The 23,953-nt window shown below is 37.3% G+C and overlaps 1 protein-coding gene across 6 annotated transcripts in view; it reads right to left on the bottom strand.

Moving 5' to 3' along the window:
* Positions 1-23,953, bottom strand: part of DDX60 (DExD/H-box helicase 60) — a 173,223-nt gene that overhangs the window by 38,273 nt on the left and 110,997 nt on the right. For 3 of the 6 annotated variants that reach the window (XM_063808453.1, XM_063808452.1, NM_001428006.1), the window contains 5 exons: positions 21,382-21,529; positions 20,094-20,236; positions 17,595-17,746; positions 16,522-16,584; positions 12,149-12,887 (listed from right to left, as the gene is read on the bottom strand). In XM_063808453.1, the coding sequence (XP_063664523.1) occupies positions 12,788-12,887; positions 16,522-16,584; positions 17,595-17,746; positions 20,094-20,236; positions 21,382-21,529 (606 nt within the window). In that variant the 3' untranslated portion in view covers positions 12,149-12,787. Of the gene's footprint in view, positions 1-4,897; positions 5,058-12,148; positions 13,538-16,521; positions 16,585-17,594; positions 17,747-20,093; positions 20,237-21,381; positions 21,530-23,953 lie in introns of those variants that run through there. The other 3 variants (XM_063808454.1, XM_063808455.1, XR_010156235.1) reach the window with 3 other exon arrangements.

The following is a 23,953-nucleotide window of genomic DNA, read 5'->3' on the forward strand; positions in this document are numbered from 1 at the left end:
GAGGCAGGCAGGCCTCCTTGAGCTGTGGTGGGCTCCACCCAGTTGGAGCTTCCTGGCTGCTTTGTTTACCTAAGCAAGCCTGGGCAATGGCGGGCGCCCCTCCCCCAGCCTCGCTGCCGCCTTGCAGTTTGATCTGAGACTGCAGTGCTAGCAATCAGCGAGATTCCGAGGGCGTAGGACCCTCCGAGCCAGGTGTGGGATATAGTCTCGTGGTGCGCCGTTTTTTAAGCCGGTCTGAAACGCGCAATATTCGGGTGGGAGTGACCCGAGTTTTCCAGGTGCGTCTGTCACCCCTTTCTTTGACTCAGAAAGGGAACTCCCTGACCCCTTGCGCTTCCCAGGTGAGGCAATGCCTCGCCCTGCTTCGGCTCGTGCACGGTGCGCGCACCCACTGGCCTGCGCCCACTGTCTGTCACTCCCTAGTGAGATGAACCCGGTACCTCAGATGGAAATGCAGAAATCACCGTCTTCTGCGTCGCTCACGCTGGGAGCTGTAGACCGGAGCTGTTCCTATTCGGCCATCTTGGCTCCTCCCTCCCTGTTAGTTCTTTATAGCAGTGTGAGAACAGATGAATACACACATATTGTGTTATATATGCAAAAAATAGAATATAAATTTAAAATCAATGAATAAAATAAAGTAATGGGTAAATAAGGAAAGGAAAATACTTGAAGCCCAGATTGAGATGTATACTAAATGTCTCCCCTGAGATTCCCCTTTTCTAGTGCTGTGAGATGACCACAACTCCTTTATATCACGAGATATTTTCTCACTTTTGTATTTCACCCTGCAACTTATCCCCAAACTATAAATATAGTAATGATGGTGTTTTAGGAAGTTAATAATATATAATGCCCTTTTTATTCTTACATGGTTTAATTGGAAAATGACACAGGTGATAGATGAATGGAAATACAAATGTCAGCCTTGTGACTATATTAAATTTTCTATTGCTGCTATTAATGAGTTACTATTAAATTAGTGGTAATATCACTGTTCTCAAAGTCAGATGTCTAAAATGGACCTCACATGCTAGAATTAAGTGGCTGACAGGGCTGTGTTCCCTTCTGGAGGCTCTAATGGAGGGTCTTTCTTTGCTAGACAAGGGAAGGGCTGGATCTACAAAGTAACTGAATAAGCCAAGGTGGAAAAATAATGGGGTCCATAAGAGTCTTGTACCAGAAAAGAACACCAATATGTGCTAATAGATGTCTGCTAAAATACTTGTCTGTATTGTACATTTTTTAAACTTCATATTTTCCAAATGCTTCAACATCCCCACAAACAGGCTGTGAACACCCTGCCCAGGCATCCAGGCGCACTTCTTTTCCTCCACTCACTGTCACCTACTGACATTCAAACACACCAGTGAAATCCCCTCATCCCTGATCCCCAACAAAGACACTTGCCCAGGGGTCCTTTCCCTCTCTCTGCTCCTCACCTACTTGGTTGAACCTGAATGGTGACCATTCCTCTCCCTCTAGAACCTGTGAGTACAATAACTTTTCATTTCCTATGCCTCAGCAAGTGTACTGTCTACAGCCATGTTGGATTTATTTTTCAAGATCCTATAATATTTATAATCCAATTTATAACCCAATTTATAACCTGCTATCAATAAGCAAAAACCTAGATCATCCTTCATTTTTCTCATAATGTCATATTCGTTATATAATCCATCAACAATGTAAGCCTACTTGAGTTTACACCTTCTCTCCCTGTCTACTGTAGCTAATTTAATCCAAGCCACACACTTGTGTCATGATGACTGTCATAGCCTCCTTTTCTCCTTGCCTCCTCCAGTCTGTTTCTCACGAGGTAAAAGAACATCATTTGGAAACGCAAATCATAGCATGTCTTGACCATGTCTTGGCCAAAATGTTCCACTGTATTCTTCAAATCTATAGCCTATAAGGCCCCCTTCTTCTATTCCACTCTAATCTCTTACCACTTTCCTTATTTACTTCACACAGTCACACTACCCTTCTCGGTATATCTTAAACACAACTTTATTCTCCCATCAGGCCTTTGCACTGCTGTTTCTCTGCCTGAAATTTTTTTCGTAATTTCTTCTTTTTTTTTTTTTTTTTGAGACAGGGTGTCACTCTGTCACCCAGGCTGGAGAGTGCAGTGGCACAATCATGGCTCACTGAAGCCTCGACATCCCAGGATCCAGCGATCCTCCTACCTCAGCCTCCTGAGTAGCTGGGACCACAGGCATGTGCCACCACACCTGGCTATTTTTGTATTTTTGGTAGAGATGGGGTCTTGCCATGTTTTCATGGCTGATTTTGAACTCCTGAGTTCAAGCAATCCATCTGCCTTGGCCTCCCAAAATTCTGGAATTATAGGCATGAGCCACTGCACCTGGCCTGCCTGAAAATTTCTTTCTCCAAACCTTTGTGTGGCTTTTTTCCTCCCCACTCCCAACAGTTTTTATATAATTACCTGACCTGTATCCTATTTTGTAAATGACTTTAATAGGACATAAAATTATGTTATATATTTATGTGCAAAAACTGCAATTACTTTTGCACCAACCTAATATTTCAGCCTCAGTGTTATTGAACTGCAGACTCAACCTGCATAAAATCAGCCAGGGTTGGGGTATGATTCTTTCTCAGAGAATTAAACATCTATGTAGAGTTGTATCAAGAAAGCCAGGCCCTGTAATAAAAGGGTCTACATTTTCTGGTTTCTAGGATATTGTTCAGCTGCATCAGCTATGATAAAAGCTTGTTATCAACTTCAGAGTCACAAAGATGTGCAGTGCAAGCATTATTAATCCATTTATTACTGGGAAATTATATTTGGTTTCAGATTGGTACACCCACATAAATAATAAGAGCTAATACAGGTTTAATCAAATGCATTGGTAAGACACAATTTTTTTTCATATGCACTCAACCTAGTAGGGACTTCACCTGCTTGTGATATAAAGATGATACAGTGGGTCTTTATTGCACAGGAAAATATAAACAGGATCACAAAGGGATATTGACAGGAGCAGGGACTAGCTTTGAGTATATTCTCTGGTTATGGAAGTCTTGCTCACTTATATAAGATTTCTTGCAGTAGCAAAAATTCCTATAAAGATCAGCATTTCAAGTTGAAGAGGTAAAGCTTCCCTTGACCCAGTTACTGATTCATGCAAAAACTGTAGTATCAAACATCCCCCAACATGTTCAGACCTTCCTTTCTTTTGATAAAAATGTCATGAATGAAAACTTCCATTTCTGGGCAAGATGGAGCAACCTCATTTCTTCCAGGTCTTTTTTCTTACAACTCAAAAAAGGTCTTCTTTCTTAAAACGCAAAAACCTTGGACACAATATAAAAGTAAGAGTAAGAAGACTGAAACATGAAAAGAAGAAAGTGAACTACCTAGTGACCTCAAGTCAAGGAGCAACATGGCAATATGTTTCCTGGGTTTCCTTATTGACTCCCACATATCCTGGCCATGGTGCTACAGAAGTCCATGACCTAGAACTGCCAACTGGCACAGATAAAACTAGTCCAAGAAAAGCCTATTTTCCCCCAGCCAAATGACTTGAACAAAGGGTGGTCTAATGTAGAAAGCCTTTTTGGCAATATCCGTTGCTATGCTTTGAATATGTTGTCCCCAAAACTTAATTGGAAACTTAATCTCCAATGAAACAGTGTTGAGAGGCAGGGCCTAATGGAAGGTGTTTAGGTCACAATGGCTCCACCCTCATGAATGGATTAATGCCAATTATAAAAGGGCTTCAAGCTTCAAGTTCAGTCTCTTACTCGCTCATGTGCTCTCTCTCTTGCCCACATGATGACTTCTGCCATTTTATGATGCAGCAAGTAGTTCTTCACCATTCTGTGTTCCCTTGATCTTGGACATCTCAACTTCCAGAATCATGAGCCAAATAAACTTACATTGTTTATAAATTAACCAGTCTGTGGCATTCTGTTACAGCAGCACAAAATGAACTAAAACATCCATCCTACTCCTTCCAAACACCAATAGAAAAAAATACAGCAACTCTCCTCCACTGCAGTTTCAACAGAGAAGAGTGAGAAGCTAATCCACTGCCTGTGCCCCTGCCCCATAGAAGCAGACAGTGGCACTCTCATTCCCTTGCCTGTTGGTGCTGGCAGGGCTGAGCAGGGAGCTATTATTCCATTCCCTGCCTAAAAGAAGCAGGTGTTGCTCAGATTCCCTCACCAGGATAATGTCAGCAGGTTCCAGCAGCAAACTAAGCCTCTACCCTTACCTGGCAGCAATGAGAATTGATAAAGAACTAAGAGGTCGGGCTAATCACCACTAAGCTTTACCCTCTCCTGGTGGCATTAGGGCCTTCTGAGTCTCTCCCTGACTTGCCATTAGTGAGAATGAATGAGGTAGTGTGAAGTGGGGCTCATTGGTACTCTCCTTTTACCTCCCTCCCTGACAATTCTCCATGTGTCCCTGAAGTGACCCAGTTCTCCTCCCTTTCTTGCTTGTAGTTGTCCTCAAGAATAACTATGGAATGTGCTGTGAATGCAATATTCTGAGATAAGGGGGAATTGGCTGGAATCATCCAGGCTCTGTTTTAGTCTTCCCCAGAATAGGCTGTGCATTGAAATTCTTTATCCCAGTGACTCCTGTTGCTATGGGGTATAAAAACCAAACCAGGCTGCTTTCTAAGGTCCCTCAGCTGTGGTGCAAGTAAGGCCCCAATAGTTGAGAGTTCATCTTCCTTGCCAGCTTTCCTGAGCCTTGGGGCACTAGTTCGCAATGAATCGGAGGCTTCTGTTGTACCTTGCTGCCTATCTGTGAGTTATAAATCTGCCTCATGTAGTTTGCTGTGCATGAGTGTGTTCTTTCTCATCAGACTAAGACAAGTTGGTAAACCAGTACTCAGTGAACCTACTTCACAGTGTGTACCAGGGTTGGGATGGTCCGCAGTGGAATGCTGAGCTTCCACTCACAATCAACATCAATAAGGAAGAATGAGGTGGAGCAAAGCAGGACTAATCAGCTCTTCCTCCATACATACTCCTGGTGGGAGCAGGGCCAAGCAGGCTGTTGAGCTTCCATCCCCACCCTGAAACAACAAAGCAATGTGAACCACGCCTCTGTTTTCATTCTCCCAGGTTGTCAGCAAGGCCCAGTAGTGAGTTAAGTATACACCCCCACTAAAAGGCAACAAGGCAGGGGAATTCACTGTCCCACTAACACCAGAAATGTTTCAGAGGAAGTATGGGAGAAGCTAAACTTCAACAACACCACTATCTGCATTGAGGCAGTATAAGCCTATGCTCCGTTTGTCATAGTGATATCAGCAAGACCTAGCAGGAAGCTAATACCTGCCTGGCTCTCAAGCTGGTGAGGCTACACTTCACCAAGGAGATGACCTGTTCATAAAGCATATTAAATATGATTCAGTGTTTCATCATATAATATCCAAAATGTTCAAGATACAATAAAAATTACTCATTATACCAATAATCAAGATAATTAAAACTTGAATAAGAAAAGACGATCAACTGATGCCAATACCAAGATCAATCTGATGTTAGGATTATTTGAAAAGAACTTTAAAAGCATCTATCATTATACTGTTTCAACAAGCAAACACATATTCTCTGGAAACAAATGGAAACATGGAAAAATCTGTGAAAAGAAATAGAAGTTATAAAGAAGAACCAAGTGGAAATTATTGAATGGAAAAATATAATACAATAGCAAAAATCATTCTTCAAATATTTTTGCATGGCTTTAATAGTAGAGGGAAGATGACATAGAACAAAGTCAGTAGACCTGAGGATAGGTCAATAAAATTTACCCCATCTGAATAACAGGGATAAAGTGACTGAAAAAAGAAATAAACAGTTTTAGGAACTTGCAGGACAAAACCGAAGAGCTAACATATCACTGGAGGCAAAGAAGGATAGGGAAAAAAGGGTGGATCTGAAAGGGTATTCAAAGAATTAACGGCTGAAAAGTCCCAAATTTAACAAAAGACAGACAACTTCAGATTGAAGATGCTAAGTGATCCCCCAGTAAGACTTGAAAGAAAGCAATGCCAAGAAACATCTTAAACTTCTGAAATCTGTCAGAAAAAAAAATATTTAAAGCAGACAGAGAAAAGTAACACATAACTAATAAAGAATTGCCAATCTGAAGCTATAAAGGCCAGAGGAGCTTCAATCATAAGTTTTACATCCAGGGAAAATATTATTTAGGAATAAAGAGGAAATAAAAACATTGTCCCATGGGGAAAAAATGAAGAGAATTTATCACCAGCAAACCTATTCTTAATGAGTGGGTAAAGGAAGTTCTCTCAACAGAAAGAAAATGAATACAAAAGCAAGCACGGGACTTCAGAAAGGAAAGAAGAAAACCAGAAAGGAAAAGAAATAGAGTTAAATATAATAGAATATTCTTCTCATGAGCTTTTAAAATCATATTTGATAGGTGAAGTGGAATTTTTAACATTATCTAAAGTGGTGCTCAATGTATTTGGAGGAAATATTTAAGGAAATTATATTTTAAATGTGTGGAGGGCAAAAAAACCTAAATAAAAATAAAGTGATAAAAACTTTGATACCAGTATACTGTGATAAGTTACATGTGTATTGCTATGGTTTCCACATGTCCCCCAAATTTCATGTTTTGGAAACTTAGTTCCCAGATTCATATGTTGATGATATTTGGAGATGGGGTCTTTGGGATTTAATTAGGATCAGGTAAGATCATCTGAGTGAGATCCCTATGGTGGAACTGATGACTATAAGAAGATAAAAAGATAATTTGAGAGGCTGAGGAGGGTGGATCACTTGATGTCAGGGGTTTGAGACCAGCCTGGCCAACATGGCAAAACCCCATCTCTACTAAAAATACAAACATTAGCTGGATGTGGTGTCACACGCCTGTAATCCCAGCTACTCAGGAGGCTGAGGAACAAGAATTGCTTGAACCTGGAGGCGGAGGCTGCAGTAAACTGAGATCACACCACTGCACTCCAGCCTCCAGATAAAAAGAGACCTAAGCTAACATACTCATGCCCTCTCACTGTATGATGCTCTCTGCCACATTATAAAGTAGCAAGAAGGCCCTCACCAGATGCCAACACCATGCCCTTGGACTTCTCAGCCTCCAAAACCAGGAGCCAAATAAACTTCTGTTCTTTACAAATTATCCATTCTGTAATATTCTGTTATAGCAACAGAAAACAAAGACACGTACATTGCAACACCTAGAGCAACCACTAAGAATACTACATATAGTGATATACTCGAAAACAATATAAGTAAATCAAGAAGTATGCCTAAAAATGTTCAGGTAATTCACAGGAATACAAGAAAGGAGAAATAGGAGAATAACAAACAGAAGGAACATGAATATTTATAGCATAACCTAAAACTAGAAACAAGTTAAGTGTCCTTCAATGGGTTGATAGGTGAACAAACTATGGTACATCCATACCATGGAATGCTATTCATTAATAAAGAGGAAATAAACTATTAATATAAGCAGTGATTTGGACGGTCTTAAGGAAATTATGCTAAGTGAGAAAAGCATATCTCAAAAGGTTATATATTGTATGATTTGATTCCATTTATATAGGTGTTTGCTGTTGTTGCTGTTTTGTTTTGTTTTGAGACAGTCTCGCTCTGTCACCCAGACTGGAGTGCAGTGGCATGATCTTGGCTCACTGGAACCTCCACCTCCTGGGTTCAAGCGATTCTCCCACCTCAGCCTCCTGAGTAGCTGGGATTACAGGCCTGAGCCACCATGCCTGGCTAATTTATGGTATTTTTTGTACAGATGGAGTTTCACCTTGTTTGCCAGGCTGGTCTCGAACTGCTGACCTCAGGTGATCTGCCCACCTTGGCCTCTCCGAGTGCTGGGATTACAGGCGTGCACTACCTCGCCTGACCTCCATTTACATAGGTCTTGAAATAACAAAATTACAGAAATAGAGTACAGCTAGTGGTTGACAGAGATTAAAAAAGGGGATGGTGTCAGATGGGGAAGAGAGAAGGGGTGTATGGAAGAGAGTGAGAGGGAAGTGAGTGTGGTTAAAAGGGCAAAGAGAAGCATCCTTATGGTGATGGAACTCTTCTGTGTCTTGGCTGTGGTGATGGATATACAAACCTATGCATGCAATGAAATTGCATAGAACTAAATTCACATAAATGAGTGCATCTAAAACTGCACTATTAAATAATAGATCATTTAGTGTTAATTTCCTGGTTCTGATATTATATTGCATTATAATTATGCAAGCTGTTACCATCTGAGAAACTTGGCAAAGGGTATACAAGATCTCTTGTGAATTATTTCTTGTAACTACATCTATCTACAAATTTCTCAAAATAAATAATTTAATAATTGGCTATTGCAGGACACCTTGTAAAGGACCAATGACAATATGATTTTTTTCCCCTCTTGGGAAAAGGATGGGAATGAATTGTGGCCACCATAATTTTTCTCCATCAAATCTCACCAAGGACTCTGCATGTGTTTCTCAAAAACAAAAATTACATTTTATTACCACAAATAAAACATAAAATGCTTTTAGAGTTCCTATGTAAACTCATTCTTCATAAACTGTTGCAGGTTACTCCTTAAAGTTGTTGCTAAACATCAAAAATAAAGCTGCCCATTGGACCCACCTCAAGGTGGTTAGGTATAACTCCCCTCCTTTAAGAAGATTCTGGATTGTAAAAAATATCTCAGTTTCCTCCTAAAAATGAGGAAGTCAGATTCGCTCAGTAATTGAGAAAAAAAATCTTCACGTCTCAATCAGACTCATGAAACTACAAATGGAGGAAAGCATCACGACAATATATTAACATTGTGTACCATTGTTTTGAGTACAGATTAACAGGCAGTAGAAAAACACTTTAGTCTCTTTTTTATTATTATACTTTAAGTTCTGCGATACATGTGCAGAATGTCCAGGTTTGTTACATAGGTATACATGTGTCACGGTGTTTTGCTGTATCCATCAACCCGTCATCTACATTAAGTATTTCTCCTAATGCTCTCCCTCACCTTGCCCCCCACCCCCTGACAGGCCCTGGTGTGTGACGTTCCCATCCCTGTGTCCATGTGTTCTCATTGTTCAACTCTCACTTATGAGTGAGAACATGCAGTGTTTGGTTCTCTGTTCCTGTGATAGTTTGCTGAGAATGATGGTTTCCAGCTTCATTCATATCCCTACAGAGGACATGAACTCATCCTTTTTTATGGCTGTATAGTATTTCATGATGTATATAGGCCACATTTTCTTTATCCAGTCTATCATTACTGGCATTTGCGTTGGTTCCAAGTCTTTACTATTGCGAATAGTGCTGCAATAAACATATGTGTGCATGTGTCTTTATAGTAGAATGATTTATAATCTTTTGGGTATATACCCCAGGAATGGAATTGCTGGGCCAAATGGTATTTCTGGTTCTAGATCCTTGAAGAATTGCCACACTGTCTTCCATAATGGTTGAACTAATATACACTCCCACCAACAGTCTAAAAGCATTCCTTTTTCTCCACATCCTCTCCAGCATGTGTTGTTTCCTGACATTTTAATGATCACCATTCTAACTGGTATGAGATGGTATCTCATTGTGGTTTTGATTTGCATTTCTCTAATGACCAGTGATGATGAGGTTTTTTTCATATGATTCTTGGCCACATAAATGTCTTCTTTTGGGAAGTATCAGTTCATATCCTTTGCCCACTTTTTGATGGGGTTGTTTGTTTTTTTCTTGTAAATTTGTTTAAGTTCCTTGTAGATTCTTGATATTAGACATGTCAATTTTGGCTTTTGTTGCAATTGCTTTTAGTGTTTTAGTCATGAAGTCTTTGCCCATGCCTATGTCCTGAGTGATATTGCCCAGGTTTTCTTCTAGGGTTTTTGCGGTTTTAGGTCTTACATTTAAGTCTTTAATCCATCTTAATTTTTGTATAAGGTGTAAGGAAGGGGTCCAGTTTCAGTTTTCTGCATACAGCTAGCCAGTTTTCCCAGCACCATTTATTAAATAGGGAATCCTTTCCCCATTGCTTATTTTTGTCAGGTTTGTCAAAGGTCAGGTAGTTGTAGATGTGTGGTGTTATTTCTGAGGCCTCTGTTCTGTTCCCTTGTTCTATGTATCTGTTTTGGTACCAGTACCATGCTGTTTTGGTTACTGTAGCCTGGTAGTTTAGCTTGAAGTCAGGTAGTATGATGCCTCCAGCTCTATTTTATTTTGTTTGTTTGTTTTGTTTTTGTTGTTTTGTTTAGGATTGTCTTGGATATAGGAGCTCTTTTTTGGTTCTATATGAAGAACAAGAAGAGTTAACTATCCTAAATATATATGCACTCAATACAGAAGCACCCAGATTCATAAAGTTCTCAAAGACCCACAAAGAGACTTAGACTCCCATACAATAATAGTGGGAGACTTTAACACCCCACTGTCAATATTAGACAGATCAATGAGACAGAAAATTAACAAGGATATTCAGGACTTGAATTCAGCTCTGGAACAAGTGGACCTAATAGATATCTACAGAACCGTCCACCCCAAATCAACAGAATATACATTCTTCTCAGCACCACATAGCACTTATTCTAAAATTAACCACATAGTTGGAAGTAAAACACTCCTCAGCAAATGTTAAGGAACGGAAATCGTAATAAACAGTCTCTCAGACCATAGTGCAATCAAATTACAACTCAGGATTAAGAAACTCACTTAAAACCACACAACTACGTGGAAACTGAACAACCTGCTCCTGAATGACTACCGGATAAATAACAAAATTAAGGCCAAAATAAATAAGTTCTTTGAAACCAATGAGAACAAAGACACAACGTACCAGAATCTCTGGGACAGAGCTAAAGCAGTATTTACAGGAAAATTTATAGTACTAAATTCCTACATCAGAAAGTGGGAAAGGTCTAAAATTGACACCCTAACATCACAATTAAAAGAACTAGAGAAGCAAGAGCAAACAAATTCAAAAGCTAGCCAAAGACAAGAAATAACTAAGATCAGACAGAGTAGAACTGAAAGAGATAGAGTCATGAAAAACCCTTCAAAAAATCAATGAATTGGCTGGGCACGGTGGCTCATGCCTGTAATCCCAGGACTTTGGGAGGCTGAGGAGGGCAGATCAAGAGGTCAGGAGATTGAGACTATCCTGGCTAACACGGTGAAACCCCGTCTGTACTGAAAATACAAAAAAATTAGCTGGGCGTGGTGGTGGGTGCCTGTAGTCCCAGCTACTCAGGAGGCTGAGGAAGGAGAATGGTGTTAACCCAGGAGGCAGAGCTTACAGTGAGCCAAGATTACACCACTGCACTCCAGCCTGGGAGACACAGCGAGACTCTGTCTCAAAAAAAAAAAAAAAAAAAATCAATGAATCCAGTAGCTGATTTTCTTGAAAAGATTAACAAAATAGATAGATCACTAGCCAGACTACTAATAAAGAAGGAAAGAGAGAAGAATCAAATAGATACAATAAAGACGATAAAGGGGATATCACCACTGATCCCACAGAAACATAAACTACCATTAGAGAATACTATAAACACCTCTGTGCAAATAAACTAGAAAATATAGAAGAATTTGATAAATTCCTGGACACATACACCCTCCCAGGACTAAACCAGGAAGAAGTTGAATCCCTGAATAGACTAATAGCAAGTTCTGAAATTGAGGCAGTAATTAATAGCCTACCAATCCAAAAAAGAAAACACTTTAGTTTCTAAGTGTCTTGGTGTCCAGAGTTCTTGCAGTGCTGATTTTAAGAAATGAAAATGAGATTAGCCCAAAGAAGGGAGAGACCTATATAATATGGTACATGAAATGATGGGTTAGTCTCAGAAATCAGAATATTCTTCTATCTCCAGACAAAATGAAAAACAGGTTTTATTCTAAGCCAATGTAATCTATTTATAAATAATAGCATACAAAAGATCCTCTTTTCAGTAAGACATCTGGGTGGCAGGAGACAGCAAACTTTTTACTCTGAGGAAAAAGTTTTATGTTTTAGTTTAGGAGCTAAAATAGATTCTAGAACTCTGACCTGAGGCTAAGGGTAAAGGGGGAAGATTTTTATATATAAATTACAATATATATGATGAATAGATTGTGCCAGAGGATTGATAGATGCATATATTTAACACAATGAGACCAATGGTAAACAGATCGAACCCACTTTATTTCTTTGTGCTTTTCCAGTCACTTATATACAATTACAATAAAGCAAATCATTCTCTATATTTTTGTTAAATCATCACAAAATGTATGTTTAAAAAGTAGTTTAAGTTTACTAGAAAGTACTATCTCAATAGCTGTATAGCTAACTTACGTAAATCATATTTATGCTAATTGAAGAGAATATATTTCACCTTCAGGATATTGTATTCATTTTTTCTAGCCTTAATACACATTTTATAAATACTGACACTGGGGATAAAATTACTGATAATATTATATTTACTTTGGCTTCACAGAGTAAAAATTGTTATTCAGTCACATACAACATTCTCGCATTTTTTTAGTCAATCCTCAAACTACCTGAGACGTAACCATTATTACTCAGTTATAAAAAGAAACCAAGATTCAGGTATACTAAATAATTTGTGAGTATTCATGACAGAACATGGCAGGTTTGATTGCAACTCTGTTTGATTCCAAAGTGTTTGCTCTTTCCACTTCATCGTAATGTATTTCCACTTTATCATAATGTATTTCTGGCAAGAAGCATAAGAATCAAAAACGTGACCTGAAAAACTACTATGGAATTATTTTTAAGTGGTTTGCATAGACTTTGTTTTTAGACTTTGTTTAACTTTTCCCAAAAAGTTGTACTCAGTTGTTCAAAGGCTAAGACAACGTTGTCGTCTTCATTTTCACATAGCTCACGCAAGGAAACACTGGAAATGGGGAAAAAAATATAGGATCCACTTTAGTGAGATTGAATATTATAAGAAAGGCTTTCCTTGGTTAGGCAGAAGTAAGGAAATCCCATCAGATGATGAAATTATGTTAGCAAAATATGAGGAATAATGATAAGAAACGTATTTCTCCTAAAAATTCTTGTATAAAAAATTTAAGAAAAGATAACAAAACAACCCCATGCAATTCTTCTCCATGACTATTACCAAGAGAGTCTGAAAAGCCATCAAATTCCACATAACTTGATCCCTTCTCCCTTCAAAAGTGCAACGCAAATTCCTTTTCTTTCCTCTACGTATCTCTTGTGGAGTCATTTTGTGTTATTTATGCTACTGTGTCCAGTGTATACTGAAACCCACAGGCAGCTACATCTACGAAGAGGAAAATATTGCTTTCTTTACCTAGATGTGTAAAAAGATAAGGACAACAAGATATGGTAAGCAGAATAATGGCCCTGCAAAGATGTCCACATCATATATTCCCCAGAAACCGATGAATAGGTCAGGTTACATGGCAAAGAGGAATGAATTATGGCTGCAGTGCAAATTAAAGTTGCGAATCAGCTGACCTTGAGATAGGAAAATAATCCTGGATTATCTGGGCAGGTTCAGTGTAATCTCAAAGGTCCCTGTAAGTGGAAGAGTGAGGCAGGAGAGAGTCAGAATGATGCAGTGTGAGTCTACGAACCATTGCTGGCTTTGGAGATGAAAGGGAGCCACAAGCCAAGGAATGCCGGCAGCCTCTAAAAGTTGGAAAAGGCAATAAAAGTAGATTGTCCCTTAAGAGCCTTTACAAAGAAATGCAGCCCTGCTGACAACTGGATTGAACCCAAGAAGACACATTTTGGACTTCTGACCTCCAGAATTGTAAAATAATAAATTTGTGTTGGTTTAAGCCACTAGGTTTATGGTAATTTGTTGCAGCAGCATTAAGAAACTAATGTACAGGTAACAAAAAAGGAGAGAAGAAATCCAAGAATGAACAGTACAGCTGGACTGATCAAGGGCTGAAAACTGTCATGATCTGACATCTTATCAGCCTTTTATTATTTGCCCCTACCTTGTTTCCACTAGAGTTCCAGTTATTTTCTAGTGTCATCACTGACCTACCACAAAAATTGATCAGTTCTGTCTCTACAACACCAAATTTCCTTCTGAGTTACAGACTTATCATTGTGACTACTGAACATTTCCTCCTGATTGATATCTCCCAGATATAATGTGATGTGTATAAATTCTAGCTTACTATTTTTCATTCTCATCCCCAAATGTCATGCTCATCCTTGTTTCCTATACATCCTTAACAAAAATAGGAACTTTGGTCATCTTTACCAACTGCATAAATTTTTTTACCAATTTCTTGAATTTTACCTCGTAAATATTTTTCTGATCACTCTTCTTCATCATATTTCAATTCCCTTAATTCAGACCTTCACTCATTTTCACCTGCATGACTGTTACAGCCTTTGCACCTACACATTTCTGCCACATATATAATCCGCATGCTCATGCTCCCCTCATGCTTATGCACTGTCTACACATTGCTCAAAAGATGAAGCCCAAACTTCTTAATGTTAACATAAAGACCTTTCCTGATATAGATCCAAATTCCATTTAAAGTCTCTTACAACAACCCAGCATCTTCCCCCATCTCTGTCAAATGCCCATATTCTCCATGTTGACATAGTGAGCTTGGAGACTATCCCTGACACATCAGGCCCTTTCTCATTTCTGTACTTTGAAAATACTATTTCTTCTTCCCCATAATTTAAGGCTTAGTCAAAAAATTACCTCATTTGAGACTCTTTCTTTGAATGCAAGTCGCATTAGTCATTCCCTTATCTGCCATCATAGCTCTGACCATGTTTGTAAGGTCTATAAGTCAGCTTCTTTCACTACACATGTAAGAATTTTTTTAAAGCAGGCATATCAATTTAATGATCCTTTGGCCAGGCGCAGTGGTTCTTGCCTGTAATCCTGGCACTTTGGGAGGCCAAGGCGGGTGGATTGCCTGAGCTCAGGAATTTTGAGACCAGCCTGGGCAGCATGGTGAAATCCCATCTGTACTAAAATACCGAAAAAAAAAAAATTAGCCAGGCATGGTGGTATACACCTGTAGTCCCAGCTACTTGGGAGGCTTAGGCAGGAGAATTGCTTGAACCTGGGAGGTAAGGTTGCAGTGAGCCGAGATCGCAACACTCCACTCCAGCCTGGGTGACAGAGCGTGACTCTCCGTCTCCAGAAAAAAAAAAAAAAAAAAAAATTATGAACCTTTATAGCTTAAATGCTTAGGAAGTGTGTCTCATACCAACAATGCTTCAATACTTCTTGGATGAATGTGTGAATGATTGATTGATTGATTTCCTTGCCCAAGCTTTTGAGACAGCTTCCAAGTCTGTGGAGTTTCTTGGGCTGCTCTGGAGATAATAACTTCAGTAACTATGAGCCACTCAAGGAATACCCTATCTAGAGATATTCCAAGTGGACAAAGCAGTTTCCTTCTGCTCCCAAAAGTTTTACTCTGTTATAAAAAGTCCAAACAGGCCGATTCTGCTCAGATCCAAGATATAAAAAGAGACTTGATTAGCAAGAACCTAATAATGGAGAGAGTTGTGGCAAATTAAATATATAAAAAGGGATAGGACAAACCAACACCTATAAAGTATTGAGTTGCATGCAGATTGAAGGCTTTAGAAAGATGGACATTTAGGCCAGGAGCGGCAGCTAATGCCTGTAACCCCAGCACTTTGGGAGGGCAAGGCAGGCAGATCACCTGAGGTCAGGAGTTCGAGACCACACTAACCAACATGGAGAAACCCCCTCGCTACTAAAAATACAATATTAGCCGGGCATGGTGACACATGCCTGTAATCCCAGCTACTCAGGAGATTGAGGCAGGAGAATTGCTTGAACCCAGGAGGCAGAGGTTGCTGTGAGCCGAGATCATACCATTGCACTCCAGCCTGGGCAACAAGGGCAAAATTCTGTCTCAAAAAAAAAAGAAAAGAAAAGAAAAAGAAAGATGGACATGCAACTAAGCAACAGTAGATGGTCAATGAAGCCTAAGAATGGGGTACCCACATAAACTTTGGTGTTGCTTGGGACCCCACTAGGTTTTGTTAAAGGTGAAAATAGGAGGCCAATATGAAAGATCAGAGTCAGACGGAGCCTGGAGAAAACATCAGAGAAAACACAAAATTCAAAGTATGTAAGTGAATATAAACTAGAGACCGGATGGAACCCTAAGGAGCCCTCTGAAATATCACGTCCCATGTCATTGACATACACTGCTTGTGGCAATTGAGAATACCAGGATCTAGGAGTCAATGAAGCTTTCGAATATTGCTGCCTGTCAGTGCATGATGCCAGGGCTGAGACTCTAGTCTGGATGAAACTTCATCTCAACTAGACATTGGAATTAATTCTGTTATAGAAATAATACAACACGTGTTGAGGAGACATTCTGCAGAGCCTTTGGGGAGTTGAAATGCATAGCACAGAAGAAGCTTAATGGCACCTTCAGGTACCTGGCTTATAGTAACAGCTCAACATTTTTCAAATTATAAATAAATTATTAAAAAATCTAAAATCAATATTTAAATATATAACACACCTGATAGATTTAATGGTGAGTGCAAAATCCTTCAACAAATAATAAGCATCTCCTTCATTCATCCTAAAGAAAACATTTTGAAAATTAATAATACAAAACATTAAAGAACATCCTATTTTATATTTAAATGCTGAATTTATCAGTAACAGGTTGCTTTTGTCTGTCAAGATCTCTTTCCAAAAATTATTTCTGCCACAGACTCCTAGATATTGATCTAACCTATGGCAATGGTGATTATGAATTCAAGAGTTGAAATTTCACAATCATAGATAAGCAATAAAAATAGGAGGCTGGCCATCTCAGGAGATAACCAAAACAGGAAAATAAAGCTCAGGAGGGTAAATTGGAACTAGAGACTCAAAAGGGAAGAAACAGTTGTATCATTTACTAATGTCACAGCTACTTTATTCACAATGAGTCACTTTTTTTCAAAACAGTGCTCAACATCTTTGAAGAGTGTCAGATATTTTAATACCTTCATTCTATAAGGACTGCTCAACATTTTATGTAAAAAACAAAATTGGTTTCCTGCTTTGATGTGACAGAATGCCCCTCCCCAAATCTATGTGCTCAGTGCCCAAGTCAATTTCTTCATCCTGGATAAATCCAACAGTGTTTACCCCTGGCTACTATTTTTGAAAATGTTTTTCCTGCCACAGAACTAAAACAATTGTCATGTACTCAGTCCTCTATCTACTCTTCTCAAATACTGAAGAGCATGCCATTATTTGTTATTCAGTTTTAAAATATCTAATAATGAATAAACAGGAGAGTAATAAATACAAATATATCTATGAGCATGTGCAAATATTTATATCATTAGAGCATAGCATGATGTCATGTGAGCTGGGCTAAGTGCCAAGATTTTGCTGGAAAACCACAAAGAAAAATAATACCGAATTGTTATTCTCTCTTGCCATTAGTCTCTAAAAAAAAACCAATCTAGTATGTTTAGTATGATTTAACCTGCACTTGAAACTGTAATGAGGTTTCTTCCTTAAAATTCATTAAATTAATTCATTAGAGACGGAGATGGGAGGACAGAGAAACAGAGACAGACAGAGAGGACATACCTGTTATCCTGGACTAATCCTATCAAGGAACCATGTTTGTAGAAATCCAGTGCATAGGCATTAAGCGACATTTTCCTTCCTCGGTTATCAAATTTCTGTGACAACAGCACTGGAGCCTGAGAGCGATTGACACCGATTGTGCCTAGAGTAACCTGAAAAAATACGATTATTCTTAATGTATTATTTATGTATAAAGAAAGTTGATAATTTCTTATGTGGTGCTTTGTAGATACAACCTTTAGTTACCATTTTTAAAGCCCATTCTTCGCTGTGAAGGAAGAGGGTGCCTTAGCCACACATTGTGGTAGCACCATCCTAAGCAAGAGTGGAGAGTGGCTCAGCTCCACCCCATGAAGATTATTGCCTCCACAAAATACCAATGGCACTTTCAACCATCCATCCACTAGAATATAGAAACACTCACTAGGAAAGAAAACCTAACACCATTTCATTCCCCTTATTGGTGAAAGGAATTTACTTGTAAACAGAATATTAATGAGCTAGAGGATTATACATCACAAGAAAAGAATTCAATTGAACAACTCTAACAATCTTGGGAACCCAATTACCTGAATAAAAAGGAGGAAGAAGGAAAACAAAAAGAAGGCGGCGAATAGTTTTCCTATGTCTGCTCATTTTTTGCAAACTGTACTGTAGAGGATCAATAGAACTCTAGCATACTGTTATTATGAGTGTAAATTGGCACAGCTATTTTTTTTTGGTAGTTACAAATAAATTTTAACAACTAAGAAAATTCATACATAAATATCTATGAATAATAAGAGTTGACTCCATGTACTATATGCAGATCAGTGATGCAAATTATAAACTGCAGCAATATCTAAACAAGACTCTATTATTAAAACTTAATAATTTGCAGGTAACCATTCGAGTGACAGATATGAACTGCGTTCACTCCTGCTGAGACTTGTTTGGCACAGCTACTTTTTAAATGAGTTGGTAGTAGCTTGAAAAGTTTAATATTTGAATATTCTTATTCCTATATGACTCAGAAAATTATTTTAACCTAGAAAATCAATACCTAAGAGAAACTATTGCACATACGCACGAGACATCCATAGCAACACTGTGTGTAATAGCAAAGACGAGAAACAAACACAACTATTCGAAACAGGAGAACAGATTAACAGGCTGTTTGATATTCACACTACAAAATATTATTAAGTACTAAAAATAAAAGAGTTTGACGTTACAGCAGGGATGAACCTTAAGGCATAGCACTGAATGTAAATAAAAGTGACTTTCCGGTGACTGCAGTAACTACTCCTTCACTTTTCATAAAATTCAAAAGCAAATTAATATAAAAAGGGATTTTGTAATATGTAGTTTTTAAAAAGAAAAGTGAAAAACACAAAGTTTAGAAAGGTTGATGGCCTGGGGGAAAACGGGAGACAAGAAAATGAAACGTGGGAGGAGTACACAGATCCTTAGTACATGGTGTTCATTTAGTTCGATGCTTTAGAACTTATCTATATGCTATAAAGGATATATTTGTATGTACGCTTAGCATTATATTAAAATGTAAAATTAATTTTATTGTTAATTAAAATAAACAATAAAAGCAAAACAATTTTAAGAGGTTATAACTTACTCTAGTAAAGTAAATTTGTATAAAGCGAGTTGGGTAAGGTAAATGTGAGGGAATATGGAAAGAAAATGTGAGTTCAAGAGGAAAAGAACTGCAAATTTATAAATCCTTATAAAAAGTTTTCCTGACTTGTTCTTAACTTACTGACTATGGGTATGAAAACACTTTCTTGTTGATATTCCATTTTATACAATTAAAAGAATGATGCATTGGTTTTAACACACCAACATTTATTTGAAACTAAAAACTGTATCTTTAGAAAGTATTTAAATTTAGGATAAAAATGTATGTGTTCATTTAAAATGCACAAGATGTATATAGTTTTCAAAATTATTTTAAGTGATATATGACTATGATTTTGGAATAAAATAGAGTTGAGACACCAATGTCAATCCATAATATCAAATGTAATAAAACACTTTTTCTCAAAGTTTGTATTAAGATATAAATTAAATTTCACCAAGTGTCAACATTCAAATGAATTAGCCAGGATCTTCCAAATGTGTCTAGTTCTTTGCATTCCATTTTATGCATCAATGATGCAGACTGTAAGCAGTATTTACAGCATTTATAGCAGTACTGAGAAAGTCTGAAGACAGTTTTATGTGCTACTTCCACAGCAAACCTGTGTCAATATCAGTAGAGCCTTCAAAGATGGAAGAAAAGTAGTGGTGCCTGGAAACTCTCTGAGCAGGGTCCTCAGGCCAACTCTGAGAAACAGAAATCATATTGACTTCAAGAGCACCAATTCCTGAATTTATCTGTTGATACACCCAGATTTTTTTTTCCTTTTTAATCTGGGAAATTCGAAGTTCTTTCTAAGCTGCCTAGCAATATAAATCCATTCTTTCTTAAACACCTTTTATTAATAAACCCCATTCTTCACTTACATGGTTTGGAGTTTCCAGTCGAAGCAAATCATCATCAAAGTTCCCAGACAGACAAACAAATGGTGAAATTGCTACTCTTCCTTCCTTGCAGCTCATCAAATGAGATACGAGTTGAGAGTCTTCACATTCTTTACCTGTGAATTCTGACAATAATAGTTAGGGATAGATTAGTGTTTTGAACTCAGTCAAATTGTCAAACCTCAGATACTTTCTCTAGACCATGTTACAAGGGGAGCCATTCAGCTTCATGTAATGAAGACTGAAATGTTTTGTAAGTTATATCACATAAGGTTAGTAGCACAGCTTGGCACAGAATACATTCAATGAAAGTTGGCTATTAATGTTAGTATCACTATTATAAAAATGTGTATTATATTTTAGTTGCCTTAATCAATAAGAAATGAAAGACTAAATTTAAATTACATACTCTTATCAGAGAATTATTGTTATTACCTTTGTACTTTTTCTTACTGAACTCAGACTTGCCTTCAGAATCTTTCCTGAAACCATGCAGCCTCAATTAGTAAGTTTGGAAGTAGTGCATGAGAATAAATATATTTTCCATTTATAATCTTATAAAACCCAGATCAGACATTCAAACTGGGCTCTAATTTGTAATTGAGGCATAATATTCACAGACTCCAATCTCACCCCACCTGTGATGGTCACCTTTTTGTATCTATTTTCCCTTAGAAAGCTTCCATCTATTAGCTCATGAAAAAAAGTGCAAATGCTAAGAGTGTTAACCATGTACAAAACACTATTTTAAGATTTTCATATATGTTAACTTAATCATTTAAAACTCATCAAAACTACGTAGATAATGCTATTCCCTTTCTCATATATCTGTTCAGAAAACTAAGGCATGAGTATGGAGTCTCTTGCTCAAGATCTCACAGCTAATAAGTAGCAGAACCAGAGTTTGGACCCAGAAAATATGCTCAGAATCTGTGTTTATGAAAACTAAGCGTATTTCCTCTCAAGAGAGAGTGACAGAATTCGTCTCTAGTTTCTCTTCATCTCATAGATGCCCTTACTCTGTTTTCCAGGCTTGACCCTGAAGCAGCATTTAACAAGATGGTTATAAATTGCCCTACTTAGTTTCAGTCTCTTTTGCCCTTTTAATGTCTAATAAGCAAAATTTTTTTCTTTAGAAAGGAAAAGGAATCTCCTCACTTGAGGGCAAAATAAACTTTCTGGGGTTCCACTCTTCTTCCAGAATAAACTATTCTTAGGCAAGATTATTTATTCTTCAAATTGTTCCACAATGGAGGTAAAACATACTTACTGATTTTTGACAATGGGAGTTGATATTCCTGATTCATATCAGCCAGTTTGGAAACAATTCGTAGGAAAGTGGTAAAGTCCTCCATAATTTTCATGTTATATTCATCTAAAGCATCACTAAAATCCTCAGGGAGATCATCAAGGAACACCTAGAAGCCGAATAATTTTCAGAGAGATAGATCTATTTACCTTCCTTCAAAACTGAATCGTTGGAAGAAGAAAGGTAAAGAACATTGCAATATAATTCTATAGTTATCTATTAATATTTATTCAATAATGTCACTGTTTCATTTTTTCACTGGTGAAGTTCAGGTAACTTCATGTTTTGTTTCTATTTGCAATTATGAAAACAAATACCTTACTCATTACCCTTAAAAATGTATTTTGACATACTGAATCAAAACCACTTTTAAATAGAAGCATGCCCTCAAATAACGTTAGACTTGTGAAAATTTCAAAGACTCTAGTGACACATTTGAATAGCAAGCAATGAGACAAAGTACATTTGCATGCCTAGAGTAAATCTCATTTTGTTTTGAGGGTTTTTTAAACCTCACTGGATTCATTTTGCTAATATTTAGTTAACTATTTTTTCACTTACATTCATGAAAGAGAAGTATCTCTAATTTTCCTTTTCATTATGTTCTAGTCAGGTTTTGGTATTAAAGCTAACTTTTGCCCTTAGAAAGAGTAAATATTCCCTCTTTTTGTATTATCCAGAAGAGTGTAGTGGACTGAATGTTTTATATTTTCTCAAAATTTATATGTTAAAATATGAACACTTAATGTGATGGGATTAGGACGCAGGGCCTTTGGGAGATGATTAGGTCATGAGGGTGGAGTCCTCATAACTGGAATTAGTGCCCATAAAAAAAGACCCCAGAGAGCTCCCTTGCCCCTTCCACCATGTGAGAACACAGTATAAAGACAACCATCTATGAACCAAAAAGCAGCCCCCACCAGACACCTTGATTTAGAACTTCCTTTTAATTATTAATTTTTTATTTTTGTGGGTCCATAGGAAGTGTGTATATTCATGGATTATATGAGATATTTCGATGCAGGCATGTAATGCATAATAATCACATCAGGGTAAATGGGGTATCCATCACTTCAAGCATTTATCCTTTGTGTTACAAACAATACAATTCTATTCTTTTAGTTATTCAGCCATAAAAAAGAATGAGATCCTGTCATTTGCAACAACATGTAAAGAATTGGAGGTCATTATGTTAAGTGAAATCAGCCAGGCACAAAAAGACACACTTCACATGTTCTCACTCCTTTGTAGGACCTAAAAGTTAAAACAATTGAACTTATGCAGATAGAGTAGAAGGATGGTTATCAGAGGCTGGGAAGGGTAGCTGGGGGACGGAGAAGTGAATGTTTAATGGGTACCAAAAAATAGCTAGAAAGACTGATCTCTTCTCAGCCTCTGAAACTGTGACAAGTAAATTTCTGTTGTTTATTAGCCAGCCAATCATTGCTACATTATAGCAGCCCAAACAGACTAAAATAAAATTTGTAAAAAGTTGGTGTTATTCTCTTTACAATAAAAATCATGCATATTTAAGGTATACAAACTGGTGTTTTAATATACATATATAGTGATGTTATCCTTACAAAGTTTGAAAGAATTCACCAGTGAAGCCATCTGAGCCTTGGGTTTTCTTTGTGGGAATGTTTTTTTTTTTTTAAATAATAGATTAAATTTCTTTACTAGATATCAGAACCAGATTAATTATATCTTCGTTGCTCAGTTTTGGAAAGTTGTGTTTTCTAGGAATTTGCCCATTTGTCTAAATAGTCAAATATGTTGCTATAAAGTCATTCATAAAATCTTCCTTTGCTCTTTGCGATGTCTAAAATAGAGCCTGTAGTACTGCCCCATTTTCTTTTCTGATACTTGTGCTTTTACTCCCTTATTCTTAATGAGTTTTGCTAGACATTAATCAATTTTATTATTCTTTACAAAGAACCAACTTAGAGGCTTTGTTGATTTCTTGTTCATACAATTGTTGTTAATTTACTTTATATCTGTTCTCATTTTATTATTTCTTTCCTTCTACTTACTGTAGGTTAGATCTTCTTGTTTGTTTTGTTATTTTCTTAAGCTAAAGTTTAAATCATTGACTTTTCAGCCTGTATTTTTTTCTAATTTATGGTTTTAAGGCTGCAAATTCCCCTGTAAGCACTGAATAAATTCCAACTTATAAGCATTCTTATGTTTGCTTTATTTTTATTTAATGTAAAATATTTTTAAATTTCCATTTTATGTCTTTTTTATCCTTTGTGTATTTATAAATTAATTTTCTAACTTTTCACGCAATTGAGATACTTCTGATTCTTCTGGTTAGTGTTAACCTGGCATATATTTTTAATCATCTTACTTTCAAGCTTTCTCAGTTTTTATACCTAAATTGTGACTTGTATAAATAGCATATATAGTCTGATGTCACTTAATGGCAGGGATATATTCTAAGAAATGTGGCATTAGGTGATATTGTCATTGTGCAAACATCACAAAGTGTACTTAAACAAACCTAGATCACATTACCTAGGCTTTATGGTAC

This window comes from Pan troglodytes, chromosome 3, assembly GCF_028858775.2.
Source record: "Pan troglodytes isolate AG18354 chromosome 3, NHGRI_mPanTro3-v2.0_pri, whole genome shotgun sequence".
NCBI classification, from domain to species: domain Eukaryota; kingdom Metazoa; phylum Chordata; class Mammalia; order Primates; family Hominidae; genus Pan; species Pan troglodytes.